Source organism: Anabrus simplex, chromosome 2, assembly GCF_040414725.1.
Source record: "Anabrus simplex isolate iqAnaSimp1 chromosome 2, ASM4041472v1, whole genome shotgun sequence".
Taxonomy (NCBI): domain Eukaryota; kingdom Metazoa; phylum Arthropoda; class Insecta; order Orthoptera; family Tettigoniidae; genus Anabrus; species Anabrus simplex.
The window spans coordinates 341,826,451-341,842,834 of record NC_090266.1 but is presented as its reverse complement, the minus strand read 5'-3'; the positions used below and the strand labels follow the sequence as shown (position 1 = coordinate 341,842,834).

General features: G+C 39.1%; 1 protein-coding gene across 1 annotated transcript in view; it reads right to left on the bottom strand.

Moving 5' to 3' along the window:
* The window catches only part of hook (hook microtubule tethering protein), a 277,381-nt gene that overhangs the window by 150,018 nt on the left and 110,979 nt on the right, over nucleotides 1-16,384 (bottom strand). Inside the window, exon 7 of the mRNA XM_067140736.2 lies at nucleotides 14,297-14,471. Coding sequence (XP_066996837.1) covers nucleotides 14,297-14,471 — 175 coding nt within the window. The remainder of the gene's footprint in view (nucleotides 1-14,296; nucleotides 14,472-16,384) is intronic.

Sequence of the window (16,384 nt, the reverse complement as noted above, 5' to 3'; positions counted from 1 at the left end):
ACCATTTTCAGGGCTGCTGACAGTGGGGTTCGAACCTACTATCTCCCGAATACTGGATACTGGCCGCACTTAAGCGACTGCAGCTATCGAGCTCGGTCCCTCTATTTTTGGCATCGGAAATAGGATGTAGGTTAAACTGTTCATCCTCTTTGACATGAGTACTGCTACAGTTCTTCTGGGCATACTCCCAGTCATCATGACTGTTAAAATCACCTGCATAGATGGTAGTGTCGTTTATAGGTGGTAGGACTGTGGTGGGCCAGGGAACTGTAGGTGGCTTGTAGATTTAGTAACAGGCACGTCGTGTAGTTTCTCAACAATAGTATGACTACTGTTATCTCAGCAAACTGTAACTATATTTCTACTTCCAAGCTGGTGAAAGCACGTGTTGTTACTCCATACATACTATGACAGGTGGCACCAATCATAGCATAGCCTAAATCTTGCCTCTTGTTCAGAGTTCTTTCTCAGTAACTGTGTGTTTTCTGTACAAGGATCAAATTTATTCTATTTTAATGAAAAATAAGAGATAAGTACCCGCATTTAAATCAGCTAATAGCTTCAACATTCAGCCGGCAGATCTTAATGCTATATTTGAGTTTTTGTCTCATGGGTTCCTGAAAAGTAATTTGGCACAGTAATGTGAGGATTCTGAAGTCTACTTAAGTCAAGAGATTGGCTTGCTTTACTAAATTGTACTGCTCACACGATGGCCTAATGTTGACCTCTGATTCAGTATTTGGAGCCTGGTGTGAAACCGCACAGCTAATTCGCTCAGTTTTATATACGTAACCAGGGACATGAAGTGGACAGATTCCAGGTTAACTTGCTGGTAAATCTAACATCATGTAACTCTGATATTTGACTTATTTCTTTTAATTCCTAGGTGAAACATAACGCCTCTACTCTCACATTTAAGTACCATTAAATGCAACCAACTGTACAGGGTTTCCCCCAAAACCTTGAGCACAGGAAACAAATACGTAATCTACTAAGTTACATAGCTCATTTCAGATACTAGAGACATTGTGGATATCAGACTCACTATATTTAGTTCATGTGAATGATGTTTAACAACAAATGTATCTGCTGCTATTTGGGGCTGTGATTAGGAGAGAGAGTTTAGGTCTTCACTTAAGAAAGCAAGCAAGCAAGCAAGCAAGCAAGCAAGCAAGCAAGCAAGCAAGCTTGTACTCTTGTTTTACACGACCGCGGATACAGTGATCATAGTCGTGGGACCTTCAGTTTTACGAGGAATATGAAACACAACAACGAGACTCATCATTTTAAAAATTGCACTTGTATTGTCCAGGATTCAAACCATGGTCATCTTGGTGAGAAGCCAGTGACTAAGCCACTCAGCTATCACTTCGTCTAAACAACCATTCTGATGTTTGCTTCCAGTGAACGTGAAACTTGGGGGTTACACCACTGAGGTCAATGTCAGATAGGACTTTGATCTCCAATTTTCACCATATGAATGGAGCAGTTTCTCAGTCTTAAATAAGCAATTGTTCCACTAAATGGCACTGCTCATTTGAATAATATGCCATCTACAAAATAAAAAAACAAAAAGTAGTTCATCACTCAAGTACAATGGCAGTAAACAGTGATCTAGTTTTCTCTCCGAGTGAAATGTCCGGTAATAATGTGTGTGTGTGATGTGCAATGGAACCAAAGACGAAAGTGATGATAGTCTTAAAGCTTCTTACGAGTGCGTGTTTAAGAATACGTTCGGTAGAGAAGTGTCGGATCCGGTAGATCTCGTTTTTGATGACCTCACTTAGGATTCCTCCCTCGTATTTGAGGTTCAGGATAAAATCTCTGGAACTTTAACTATTATCTAAAGATGAAATAATCAAAATGTTGTTCACTGATCTAGAGAATGCACTCCTCAAATTGAAAATCCTAAAACTAAATAATGCTGAAATGCTGAGACAATGTGAAAGTGATTTTGAAAAGGTTAATTCGAAGAATTTTAGGTGACCACATACTATATTTGATGGAATAATTTATTGACACAAAATAGTCTTCAATTTTTAGAATCAGAAGATGAAGAGGTAAACATACACTGTGATTTAGCCGCAGTGTATAAAAGACAAAAAGAAAATCGCATCAACGACCGGAACAGAACCAAGCCCGTACATTAATAGTGGGTGACTCTGATAAGAAACGTTGAACCCTAAGTTGAAGAGGGTATTGCATACTGCTATCCAGGCATACGAGTGGGTCAAGTGGCAGCACAGGTGAACAGTGACAGTATTAAAGAATATCCTGATGCTTTGACTGTTCATACTGGCACAAAAAATATTCACAATTTGCCAACATTCAGACATAATGGCCGAGACTGATGGACTTATTACTGCGATAAAAAGGAGGTTTCCAGCAGCAAAGCTTTGACTCAGTGACAGTTTATACTGGCATGATGTTGATTATAGTTATATAGATGCTGTAAACTCCACTCTTGACTGGTCATGCCATAACGGAGATGTCCTTTTCATCAATACTAATAGTTGGCTTAATAGATAAGGAATTTCTAAGTTTAATTAACTTCTCAATAGAACATCTAGAAGAATGCTCTCGGGAAACTAATTAAGAAAATGGGGGGGGTGTTGCAAATCCTAATGGCCAAAAGTTGAGTGATAAAGTAAATGATTTAGAAAGTACAACCTACATCATGAATGAAATACAGCACGTAGAAAGGGAATCAGGTCACAGAGGTCAGATACACATTCCTAGGAAAACACCAAAGACATCGGTAAAAGGGTTAGTTGAACACTTCATAGGATATTATCAAAATGTAAATGGACTTTGAAGAAAACTAACTGAACTTAGAATTTCTTCATGTTTAGCTGACTACGACTTCATGATATTAACCAAACAAACTTAAATGATGGAATTAGTGATGAACTCTGACTTGAGACATATTCAATTTTCAGATGTGATAGGCCTTCATTAACGAGTATGAAGGCATCTCATAAGGGTGTAATGATCTATATTAGCAAGAGGTTTAAACCTACCGATACCATGCAATAGCACAATCAAACAGTTGTTTGTGTCCCTGATTTTTAACACTATAAAATTAATCATTGGTGCTGTATACATTCCACCAAAGACTCCTGTCCAAAAATAATTTGTCCATTGCATTGCTGTTGAAAACATTATCTCAAATCATGACAACCATTATTGCTCCTTGTTGGAGACTACAATCTACAACAGCTTAATTGGATAGTAAATGAAGAAACATATCCTGGCCTTATGTCAGTATGTAACCAAACGGTGCAGTCCAGGTTAATTACATACACATTTTCTGATCTCTGTTTAAATCAGCTGAATGATATCCCAAATTTTCTGAATCATTTACTTGATTTGGTTCTCAGTTCTCTAGTTCCATTGAAGTAAAATCTACACTACCAGAGTCCGGCTCCATGGCTAAATGGTTAGCGTGCTGGCCTTTGGTCACAGGGGTCCTGGGTTTGATTCCCGGCAGGGTCAGGAATTTTAACCATCATTGGTTAATTTCGCTGGCACAGGGGCTAGGTGTACGTGTCATCTTCATCAACATTTTATCCTCATCACGATGTGCAGGTCGCCTTCGGACGTCAAATCAAAAGACCTCCACCTAGCGAGCCGCACATGTTCTCGGACACTCCCGACACTAAAAGCCATACGCCATTTCATACACCACCAGTAAAAAGCACATCCTCTAGGACTGCATTCAGTGGCACCAGGGTATAATATGTGCATATTGAGGGGTTGTTGTGTTAGGGATTCATTTGTCATGGACATCACCGATCAGATGGCGCACAGGAGCCTGTCCGTGCACACACAGTTTTGACATTGCAGGCAGTAACTGTGCTGAGGTTACAGATGAACAGTGTTTGCAACATTCATTCTAGGGTACAACCATGCCCCGCAGACGAGTACGTGCTCCTGTTGAACAACTGCAGTCACTTGAACGGGGAAGCATTGTGGGCCTGCGGGAAGCTAGATGGACGTATCGACGGATTACTGTACGTGTTGGGCACAATGTATTGATGGTGCATTGCTGCTTTCAGCAGTGGTCTGTGGAACATTCCCACACCTGTAGACCACGCTCCGGACATCCACATAGTACAAATGCACGTCAAGATCAACGCATTGTGCTAACAGTGGTGGCCGACCGAACATCATCCAAGAATGAAATCTGGTCACATATTACACCTGCTGTATCACCAAGGACCTTTGGGAACCATCTGATTGCAGCAGGATTATGTTCAAGTGTGTCTCTGGGCAGGCTACCACGACACTGCCAAGCATGGCTAACCTGGTGTCGTGAAAGAGTCAACTAAAGAGAAAAATGCTTGGGACAATCTATCGCAAGATGCCATTCGGCACCTTTATGATCATTTGCATACTCGAATACATGCCTGCATTGCCACCAGAGGGGGCGGGGTTTACACTGTATGGATGCGAATGTTTGGGTACCCTATACTGTAATGTGTATTTAATTTGGTTTGAATTTGTAATCATATACTCCTGCAATGATGAACTACCTGTCACATCGCTTGTGAATAAAATGACCTTGTCCTTGTGGATGTTGTATGTTTTTTCCCCGGCAGTGTGGTAATGAAAGTATTGTCCCCCTTGATAGAAACCACCCAGCATTAGAGATTTCTTTACCTATAAATGAGCTATACAATTCCTTACCTGCTGATAGTTATTTTGACTTCTTAAATGGAGATTATAATGGACTAAATAACTGTTACCTGTCACAGTTCAGCCAGAAGGTGATGTTTAGACATGTATCAATTGATAAAGCAGTAGAACCTTCTATTCAGTACTACATTTTGGCACATAATTTTACTTATTTAAATCTAAGAATTTCATTTTTGTCCGTATTGAACTGAGAATGGAAGATAGGAAACTTAAAAGGGTCCACCTTTTCAATACAAATAAATGTTATAGTTTATTTACAACATATATTTACACTTGGAACTAGTTTCGACGCTGTTTGGCGTCATCTTCAGCCAAAATGTGGGAAATAGGCTAGCATGTAGACATTTATATTACACAAGGTGTTACATCAGTGTGAATAAATGAGGGAACATGAAGACGCAAAGTGCAATGTCAGTTTCAAAGTGGTCATGAAGGGCGAGTCAAAATTGTATAAACATGAGATAACATAATCACTTAAACAATAAACATATAAACATATAAACATATAAACTGTAACAAAACCATGCGGAAGTACGAGATGATTGGTATTGGAGATTCAAATTATTTCAGACACTCTTCCATTGAATGTTGCCTGCCGCGAGTGTAGTACAAAACATCGGTTATATTTCAGTAAACACAATCTTCTCAAAAATGCACATAACATTATAAAATATTTCGGCTGAGATGAAATTTGGCAGTTAGGGATTGAAATCACTTATTCAATAAGCATCAATTCAAAAAACAGCTGTGAAGGGTTAGACAAGAATTGCACAAGCGTGAGTTTGGACTCGATAAATGCAAAAAAAACACATGAAACACACTCGAAAATGTAGGTTCGCGATGGATTTGGCACAAAAGGTCTGAGTTTAATCATTCATTGAATGGCACCGGTGCGAGTGTAGTTCAAATGTGAGGTAGGATTTAACAGCCTCTTAGAATTGCACGTGACATCTGAACTCATGGTGCGAGATGAACTTGGCAGTGAAGGTTCGAATTGTAGATATTCAGTAATGTCAATTCAAAACAGTCCATGAAGGGTGAATGCAAAAGCTATATCATATGAGTTAGGACTCATTAAATAATATTTTCAAATACAAATAACATATTCAACTTTTCATAGTACAAGGTGAAATTGGCAGTTAAAGAATTAAAAATTTGTAGGATTTCTTCGTCAGGTGCCATATACGTCAAGCGCAGCGTAAGTATGAGACAGGGCTCAACATATCCAAACTGGTACAAATGCATATTTGAATCCAAGTGTGAGATGAACATGGCAGATAAAGAGTCACTTTGTTGAGGGTGTAGTATACATATTCAGCTCGACAAGAATATAAAATTGGTATTAAGGAATACGTTCCTCTGAGAGTTTGGAGGTTGACTGTGCCAGTATTTGTGGTGTATTGTTGCAGCGTTACGTGTAGGGTGGGGGCAGGTTTCTATGATGTTTATTGCGGGACCTAAGGCGGTAAAGCTATGGCGCGAGATGAAGAGGAACAGAGCGTGTTGGATAGTTTAGGTCTGGGGAGCAGCCATTGTTGGATTAGGAGGGGAGAGGGAAGGAGCGGTAGGGGAGGAGGAGTGGAAGGAGGCCACACACTTTCACCACATCACCCTCCATATTTCCCCCACATTTTGGCTGAAGATGACGCCAAACAGCGTCGAAACTAGTTCCAAGTGTAAATATATGTTGTAAATAAACTATAACATTTATTTGTATTGAAAAGGTGGACCCTTTTAAGTTTCCTATCTTACATAACTTTACACCCCCAAAAGAGAATTTTTAAGACTCCCCAAATTCCCGAAGTGGTATAATCAGAAACTGAAATCACTGATATTTTAAAAGAAGAAAGCACACAAGCTGTACAAAATATCAGCTCCCAATAGTGATTACCAGCATTTTTTAAAATTACAAAATGAATGCAAGTCCGAATCCGAATCTTGCTATACAAACTATATCTCCAATTGTGAACTAAATATTAGTTCCAACCCACAAAAATTCTCGCAGTATCTAGGCTCTAAAAGGTCATGTATTCCTTCAACATTGCATCTTAATGAAGTTACAGCAGATATTGGTGAAAACATTGTCAATCTTTATAGCTAAACACTTTTCATCCTGTTTATTCTCCTTATCAGAATAATAGCATGACATATGATTATCCTTTCTTAGTCAATCTGTCAGTTATCAACATCAGTAAGGCAGAAACATTAAAAAAACTGATATCTCCTCAATTAAAGGAAGCTGTACGACCTGATGGTGTTTTAACTTACCTGCTCAAGAATGGGTCATTCATTTTAGGTGAAGCACTCATAACTGTTCAACTTATCATTAAACCAAGGTGTTTTCCCAGACGAATTGAAGGAAGGATTTGTTAGCTCAGTTTTCAAAAATGGTGATAAAACAGACATAAAACAATACAGACCAATTACAATTTCTTCTCATATCTCAAAAATTTTCGACTCAATAATTCTTCACAAGATCACACCTCTCTTTTGAAACATCATCATTGATGAACAACACAGATTCATTTCAGGGCGATCAACTTGTAGCGATCTTCCTTTAGGGCGATCAACTTGTAGCGATCTTCCTTTATTCTATCAGTTCCTCTTACATGCAATAGAAAACCACTTTCAAGTGGACTGCATTTATACAGACTTCTCAAAAGCTTTTGACACTGTTGACCATGATATCTCACTGCAAAAACTAGCAGGTTGTGGAATTAATGGGACTCTCCCCTCTCCTGCTTTAAACTGTATCCTAAAAATCGCATACAACTGTTAAAATAAGGAATCATTTTTCTACGCCTATTATTATTGTTACCAGTGGAGTTCCTAAGGATCTCGCCTTGCTCACTTACTTTTTACTCCCTACATAAATGGCATTAAAAATATACTTAAGAATTCAGAATTGCTTTTGTTTGCTGATGATGCAATTTTTGAAAATAAAAGTTAATTGTCCACTTGATTTGTTTAAAATTTCAAGAAGATTTACATCATCTGGAAAAGCATTGTATGCAAAACGAGTTGAAACTTAATCAGGAAAAATGTAAAATACCACCTTTTTAAACAAGAAGAAAAGATCATTTCAGTACAAATTTAGTAATAATATTCTATCTCCTCTTGGAGTCTTATTCAATTATACCAATCATTTAATGAACATATTGGAAATATTTATAAGAAATCATTACAAAGATGGAAAGGAGCCAATCTTAACTCTGAACACTTCTTGACCTGCATAAAATTCAAGCCGTTGCCGCTAAACAAGAAGAGACCCTCTCTGAATGTGTCAATAAAAGTAAACCACGAAAAACTTCAAGAAAACAGAAATGACTTTCAAAGACGTATGCACGAGAAGAAAATGGAGACTTGCGAGGATATTCGAGAGAATATGACTAATATAGCTAAAGATGTTGCACCATTGCGACGAATTTGCAGACACCGATGGTGGACCACAGACAGTGATGTAGTGACTGATAGGAGAGCTACAGACTATAAAGCATGGTACGCAGATAAAACAGAAGATAAATTTGAGACATACAAAGAGGTACGCAGACAGACAGACAGAAAACACCCTCTGGCAAGCGAAAAGGAATCAAATATCAGAAGGAATCTCAAGTATTGACACAGAATTTAAGAAGAATACCAGAACCTTTTATAGGACCTTTAAAGAGCACATAAATGGATATCAACCATCTACCATGGGATTTCGAAGGGAAGATGGAAAATTGGCTGTGACTAAGAAAGAAAATTGAGATATTAGCTACATATTTTGAGAAATTATTCAACTGTGAAAAACCTAAATATAAAAGGCCAAAAGAGGATCCAAAGCAACAGAATGAAAACTAAATACCCCCTGACGAAAAAGAACTCCGTGAAATAATTACAGACTTAAAGAACAACAAAGCTGCAGGGAAAGACTCTGTCCCAGCTGAGATGCTGAAAAGTGGTGGTGAAATCGCAATCACAATTTTAAGCCGAGAAATGGAAAAGATCTGGGAAATGGAGGTAAACCCTGAAGATTGGAAAAATGCTATCATTCATCCTCTACACAAAAAAGGTGATGGAGCAGATCCTAACAAATACCGCAGCATTTCTATCACACCTGTAACATATAAGACACGGTCTAAAGCACTACAGAGGAGACTTGTGGAACAAGCGGAATTTAAGAAGGGAAGATCATGCGTTGATCAAATCTGGAGTTTGAAACGTGTACTAGAGAATCATCTCTCAAAGGATCTGGTAGTGGTTTTTGTAGACTTCAAGAAGGCGTATGATTCAGTCGACAGGGAAGTGCTATTCAATATATTGGTGGAATTTAAAATCGACGCCAAAACAACGGCAAATATCTAGCAGACTTTAACTGGGAGACATTCGAAAGTTAAGTTCGTGGGAGAGATCTCCAAGCAGTTCGAAATTAAAACAGGAGTGAGACAGGGTGATGGACTGTCACCAATTCTTTTCAACTGTGTGCTGGAGAAGATTATCCGGGAATGGGAAAAAGAACTGGACAGAAAAGGATTACTTAACCAAGTATACATGGGAGGATCAAGAAACGGTGTCATGATTAACTGCCTTGCCTTTGCTGATGACCTTGAGCTGCTGCTATCTAAGAATACTGACACAGCAACAGAACAGCTGAATGTACTAAAACTACAAGCAGAAAAAGCAGGACTGCAGATTTATTTTGAAAACACTAATTATATAACAAACATCAATATAGCCCCTCGGTACCTGAAGACAGAACATGGTAAAATAGAAAGAGTTGATAGCTTTAAGTACTTGGATGAAATAGTGCAACTGAAAACTAATGAAAGAGAACCAAACAACACCAGACGGGAGAAGATGGCTGCGGCTTTTCGTAGGACATATCCTATATACAAGAAGAAAACCATCTCCAGATGAGCTAAACTAAGGCATTACAATACAGTGATTAAAACAGAATGTCTCTACGCTAGTGAATGCCTCCAAATGACAGGGAAAGCGGGACTGAGAGAAGCTGAGAAATTCGAAAGAAAGATCCTTCGCAAAATAATGGGTCCAAAGATTGTGGATGGACAGTATACGTTGCGAGGAAGGGAGGAACTTTTACCGTGACAATGAAAGGCCAACCGAGTCCATGAGAAAACGGAGACTTAAATTCTATGGGCATTTATTTAGAATGGATGAGAAGATACTAATGAAAAGGATTTTCACAGTACTAGACAGCAGACTTAAAGTGTCGGGCAAATGGTTCAGGGAGGTGAGAAAGGATCTCAAACAGGTGGGACTGAATTCGGAAGACATCTCAAACCGAACAAAGTTTAGGTCAGTGATCGACAAATTCCAGGGATTCCATGACGAACCAAAACTTAACCGTGGGTGGACGGAACAAAGAAGACAGGCTGCCAGAGAAAGGATGCTCAAGTTTTGGGCTGTGAAGAAGGCATCCAGAAACATGTAACTGTTATCTAACGTGGTCTCTAATGGCCGTAAATGAAAATATATAAAGACTGTGTTGCATTACTAGATATTCCGGAGAATTTTCCAACTTGGCTATCTATCTCTTGCTGTATGTATCCATAATGCGCCCTATATTTTAACACTGTACAGCTGTACGGAACCCTTCTCATCAGACCTCAATCCATACATTAGATCCAGTACAACATAAATTTCATTGTTTATATTCATTTAGAGCAGGCTTCCCATATGATAATGTTAATTATACAGCCCTACAACTGCCTTTAAATCTGCATAGTCTGTCATGCCGTAAATTCCTGGATATACTTTTCATTTTTAAATTGCTCCACTCCTCAGTGAATTGCCCATAACTCCTAGAAAAAATTAACTTACACATACCTGACAGATGCATAATGTTTATCATACACTGTCTACAAATTGGCATAGAACTAACTACAGTAGAACCTCGATTATACGTTCCCGGAAACTACGTATTTCCGTACTATTCATTCAAATTACGTGGTCCCGCGAGCATCCTAATTAAATCACGTTGTAAAAATCCCGCATTATCCATTCCTCGAAGAAACGATTTCCTGGATCAACCGTCCAGAATTTTTTGTCCCATCAACGCTAAATCCTCATCACGCGTTTTTTCAAGAAACTGTATCTCACGAAAGGACGGCTACGGCATACTTGCGGATCTTGATGTCAATGTCCCATCATTGCGATAATTTGGGGAAGTACTGTACCGTACAGGAAAAGCGATCGGCGGTGAAGTTGCATAACGGACCATCTTAGCATCGCATTCGGATGGTATTGTTTAGAGAATCCTCGGAACTCATAAAGCAGAGTGTCCACAACAATTGGAAGGAGACAGAGCGCATTCTGACAGCTCTACTTGAAGATGGAACGAGTTCCGTCAAATGTTCGTACTTGCAAAACGTCTACATTATGTCCAGGGTTACATGTTTATTTTTTTAATTTTTTCAAGTGTATCACCAAACAAGTTTTCGGCAGTTCCCTCAAAGCACTGTATAGTCACTGGGCTTTCAGGCAGAAATCAAAACTGCTCTCTCTAAAGTAACACAAATTTAGTATTTTAATATTATCGTATACGATTATGTTATCAAGACCAGAACACATGTTGCACCTTACATACATAAAGCCATGGAAGGTTTTGGGATTGCCTATTACTGTTTTGGTCCTAATATAAGATTGAAAATTTCATGTTTTTGTGTTAAAATGTTATAAAAAATCGCAGTCTTTTTATGTGCACACGTTACATTTAAAAACTTTGTATCATTTCGCACTTGTATCGACTTGTACAGCAAGCGTGTTTTCCAGCTGAGCTCAAAGTCGTGAATAACCATAATTTCGGAAGTGTTAATGATATTTTTTTCTCTTTCCAATTTGATTGTGAGCAGATTTAATATAATGGATTCGAGAAGTTGAGGATCGATACTTACATTCAAAACCATATTCTCGAGTTCAACATAACCTTTAAAAGTCGATGTAGGCCTAATTTACGTGGTACAAGATTTCCATAAACTGACTACGAACAGTACAGTATACTGGTGAACAAATTACAATGGATAATTCAAAAAACAAGGGATTTCACCAGCTTTTGTATCTAATGTGTTTTATTTTATTAGATTAGAGAATTAAAAACTACTTGTGGTCAATTGTTGTTCGGCTTGGCGTTAAGGGTATTAGATTTTTCAAAGAGTTTGGCTGATCAAAGTTGCTGAACTGAAAAAAGTTTTCATATGAAAATGACTAAGTTTCCCTGGTAAAACTGAATGTAAAGTTTCGAGATTTTAAAGTCATGTACCGGTAATTAATGTTTGAAGCCAGCCCCACTGTCTAACATGCCTGCCTCTCACCCAGAGGGGGGCCCAGGTTCGATTCCCGGCCAGGTTCGCTCATTCTACGAATACCTGGTAGGTGGAAGGCCCATTGGGGCTGTAGTTTGGTTGGTTTTGGTTTAGGGGTGTTTGTAAGATTATGAGTATACATATTTCGTCTTTTTTTAAAAATGTTTAGCCATACTGTTGATGGTTCATTCGTTCCCGGATTTTCCGTTTTCCCGTGTTGTACTTTTTTCCGTGGTCCCTCCAAAAAAACGGAGAATTGAGGTTCCACTGTACTATGCATTCCAAGGGCCAATTGAACAAATGGCAAGATTGCTAAACAAAGTGAATATTGATATATTTAACTGCTCATTGTTAAAATTTAGAAATCACTTACACAGTCTCCAGAGGTGATTATTACTTTCCTGTGCTTACTTGTACTATATAACCTCAGTGTGTGTGTATATATACATTATGTGATCAAAAGTATCCGGCCACCCCCAAGAACATACGTTTTTCATCTGAGGTGCATTGTGCTGCCACCTACTGCCAGGTACTCCATAGCAGCGACCTCAGTAGACATTAGACATCGTGAGAGAGCATAATGGGGCGCTCCGCGGAACTCGCAGACTTCGAACGGGGTCAGGTGATTGGGTGTCACTTGTGTCAGAAGTCTGTACGCGAGATTTCCACACTCCTACACATCCCTAGGTCCACTGTTTCTGATGTGATAGTGAAGTGGAAATGTGAAGGGACATGTACAGCACGAAAGCGTACAGGCCGACCTTGTCTGCTGACTGACAGAGACCGTCGACAGTTGAAGAGGCTTGTAAAGTGTAATAGGCTGGCATCTATGCAGACCCTCACACAGGAATTCCAAACTGCATTAGGATCCACTCAAAGTACTGTGACAGTTCGGCAGGAGGTGAGAAAACTTGGATTTCATGGTCGAGCGGCTGCCCATAAGCCACAGATCACGCAGGTCAATGCCAAACAACGCCTGGCTTGCTGTAAGGAGCGTAAACATTGGAAGACTGAACAGTGGAAAAACGTTGTGTGAGTGACGAATCACGATATACACTGTGGCGATCCGATGGCAGGGTGTGGGTATGGCGAATGCCCAGTGAACGTCATCTACCAGTATGTGTAGTGCCAACAGTAAAATTCGGAGGTGGTGGTGTTATGGTGTGGTCGTGCTTTTCATGGAGGGGGCGTGCACCCCTTGTTGTTTCGCGTGGCACTATCACAGCACAGGCTTACATTGATATTTTAAGCACCTTCCTGCTTCCCACTGTTGAAGAGCACTTAGGGGATGGCGATTGCATCTTTTCAACACGATCGAGCACCTGCTCGTAATGCACGGCTTGTGGCGGAGTGGTTACATGACAATAACATCCCAGTCATGGACTGGCCTGCACAGAGTCCCGACCAGAATCCTATAGAACACCTTTGGGATGTTTTGGAACGCAGACTTCGTGCCGGGCCTCACCGACCGGCCTCGCTACCTCTCCTCAGTGCAGCGCTCCGTGAACAATGCGCTGCCATTCCCCAAGCAACCTTCCAGCACCTGATTGAACGTATGCCTGCGAGAGTGGAAGCTGTCATCAAGGCTAAGGGTTGGCCAACACCATATTGAATTCCAGCATTACCGATGGAGGGCGCCACAAACTTGTACGTCATGTTCAGCCAGGTGTGTTCGGATACTTTTGATCACATAGCGCGCGCACGCACACACACACACACACACACACACTTTTTTCTTGTATTCCACTGACCCTTTCCTTTCTAGTTTGATTTTATTTATTTTTCTCTATTATGTTGTAATAATAATAATAATAATAATGTTATTGGCTTTACGTCCTTACGTCCCACTAACTACTTTTACGGTTTTCGGAGATGCCGAGGTGACAGAATTTAGTCCCGCGGGAGTCTTTTTATGAGCCAGTAAGTCTACCGACATAAGGCTGACTTATTTGGACACCTTCAAATACCACCAGACTGAGTCAGGATCGAACCTGCCAAGTTGGGGTCAGAAGGCCAGTGCCTCAACCATCTGAGCCACTCAGCCCGGCTATTGTGTTGTAAAATGGCATTACGGATGACAGAGTATCATTACTAATTAATTTAAATGAGAGTAAATTATACATGTGTGTTTCAAAGTTTTAGACTGTTAAAATAATGAGGGCTGGAGGCTGCTACAGAAATATGTATGAATTTTTCAGTCTCATTGCAATGTATGACCTCCATTCTGTACACTTTTCTAATTAGTATTTGTTTATCTTCTGATTTATAGAAAAAGAAACGAGGCCACTTACATGTTTCAATCTTGAATAATTCTTCTTTAAGAACATCAACTTGCTTTCGAAGTTCCTTGTATCTATGACCAGTTCCAGATGCTGGATCTTCCAGATTTTCAAACTCTCTCAATCTTTCTTGCAGTCTTTTGTTTTCTAATAACACACTGCCTTTCTCTTCTTGAAGTAAAGTGACCTGAACAACATCAAATATATGTACATAATTAGAATTCTGAAGAAATAATACCTTATTTTTTGCATTTTACATTAAACAAATTGGAAAAATGGGTGGAGGAAGACTCTTGGTAAACAATAGAAATACCGAAATTTACAAGAATGATATGCATGGGTTAATTTTCCCGTGCTTCAAATAATGGGGACTGAAGGCTGTTACAGATTAACTACAGAGGGCTTCTATTTTATGCTTTGTTGGAATTAATAATACAGTAGCCTACATTGAGACTAAACTGGAAGTCTACACAGTACATTTAAAAGCTTTCTTTGAGCTAACATTCTTTTGAAATTCTTTTGAATTTTTGAGTCTCAATTGAAATGTATGACCTCCATCCAATGCACGTATCTAATTAGTACGCTTTTTTAATGCCCCTTCTCTTAAAGTCAGTCTTAGAACATATCAAGAGTATCAGAATCTTGAACTGAGGTTAGTAAAATTACTGGTTAATCTATTGACATGCATGTCACATATTCTCTTACTCTTTATTACCAATATTCACATCATCAAAATTTGATCTTGCAAATTACAACAGATGAGGCAAAGAAGGCTAAGCACGCAATCATCTGTAGATATTAGCTTGCCTGGTGGCAATTATCGTCAATCAATCAATCAATCAATCAATCAATCAATCAATCAATCAATCAATCAATCAATCAATCAATCACTACTGATCTGCATTTAGGGCAGTCGCCCAGGTGGCAGATTCCCTATCTGTTGTTTTCCTAGCCTTTTCTTAAATGATTTCAAAGAAATTGGAAATTTGTTGAACATCTCCCTTGGTAAGTTATTCCAATCCCTAACTCCCCTTCCTATAAACGAATATTTGCTCCAATTTGTCCTCTTGAATTCCAACTTTATCTTCATATTGTGATCTTTCCAACTTTTACAGACACCACCCGAACTTATTCGTCTACTGATGTCCTCCCACGCCATCTCTCCACTGACAGCTCGGAACATACCACTTAGGCATAGATATCAAGGATAATTTAATAAAAAAACACCTATTCAATACTTTCCACGTTTAATGTGGTTGCTATCTACATGATTTTATGTAGACTTACTTAGGTCAGGTACATGTTTCACCCATTATTTTGGGCATCTTCAGCCTGTATACAACTTTAGGTCAAGGTTTGGGACCTTTTTAACCAATATAAACATACCAATATATACAATATATACAATATATACAAACATTAATGAACTCATAAGACGGGTAACATAAGTTAATACAGTTAAGTTTTTTGGTCCTAATCTATCTAATTTGAAAAATGTCCAAAACTAAAATGGATCTTCTTTTTGGTAAAGAGGATTACATACTGGGGTTTATGTGACCCCTATATCATATCATGTTCTTGACGTACCGTGTCTGTTGAGAGGATGTGTCGTCAACAACAAGTGGAGATTTGAACTGATTGTTGATTGTAGGTTGGTCAAGATTGAAAATATAAATTTAAATTAAATGTGTTTTAACTTGGCAGTTCTATTCTTGTAACATACCACCTAGTCGAGCAGCTTGTCTCCTTTCTCCCAAGTCTTCCTAGCCCAAATTTTGCAACATTTTTGTAGCGCTACTCTTTTGTCGGAAATCGACCAGAACAAATCGAGCTGCTTTCTTTTGGATTTTTTCCAGTTCCTGAATCAAGTAATCCTGATGAGGGTCCCATACATTGGAACCATACTCTAGTTGGGGTGAAGACTTTCCAATCTAACACACAGTATTTAACTGGTTCAGAGTCCCGCTGGCAGAAAAAAATATCACCATCAGAATGCTGTGGCTTCAATTCCAAGCCTTTCTGCAGTGTTCAAAGAGAGTGAGCGTATAACACTGTTAAAGGTGATTCCTCTATCAGATGGTGACATTAAGCTCTGAGCAG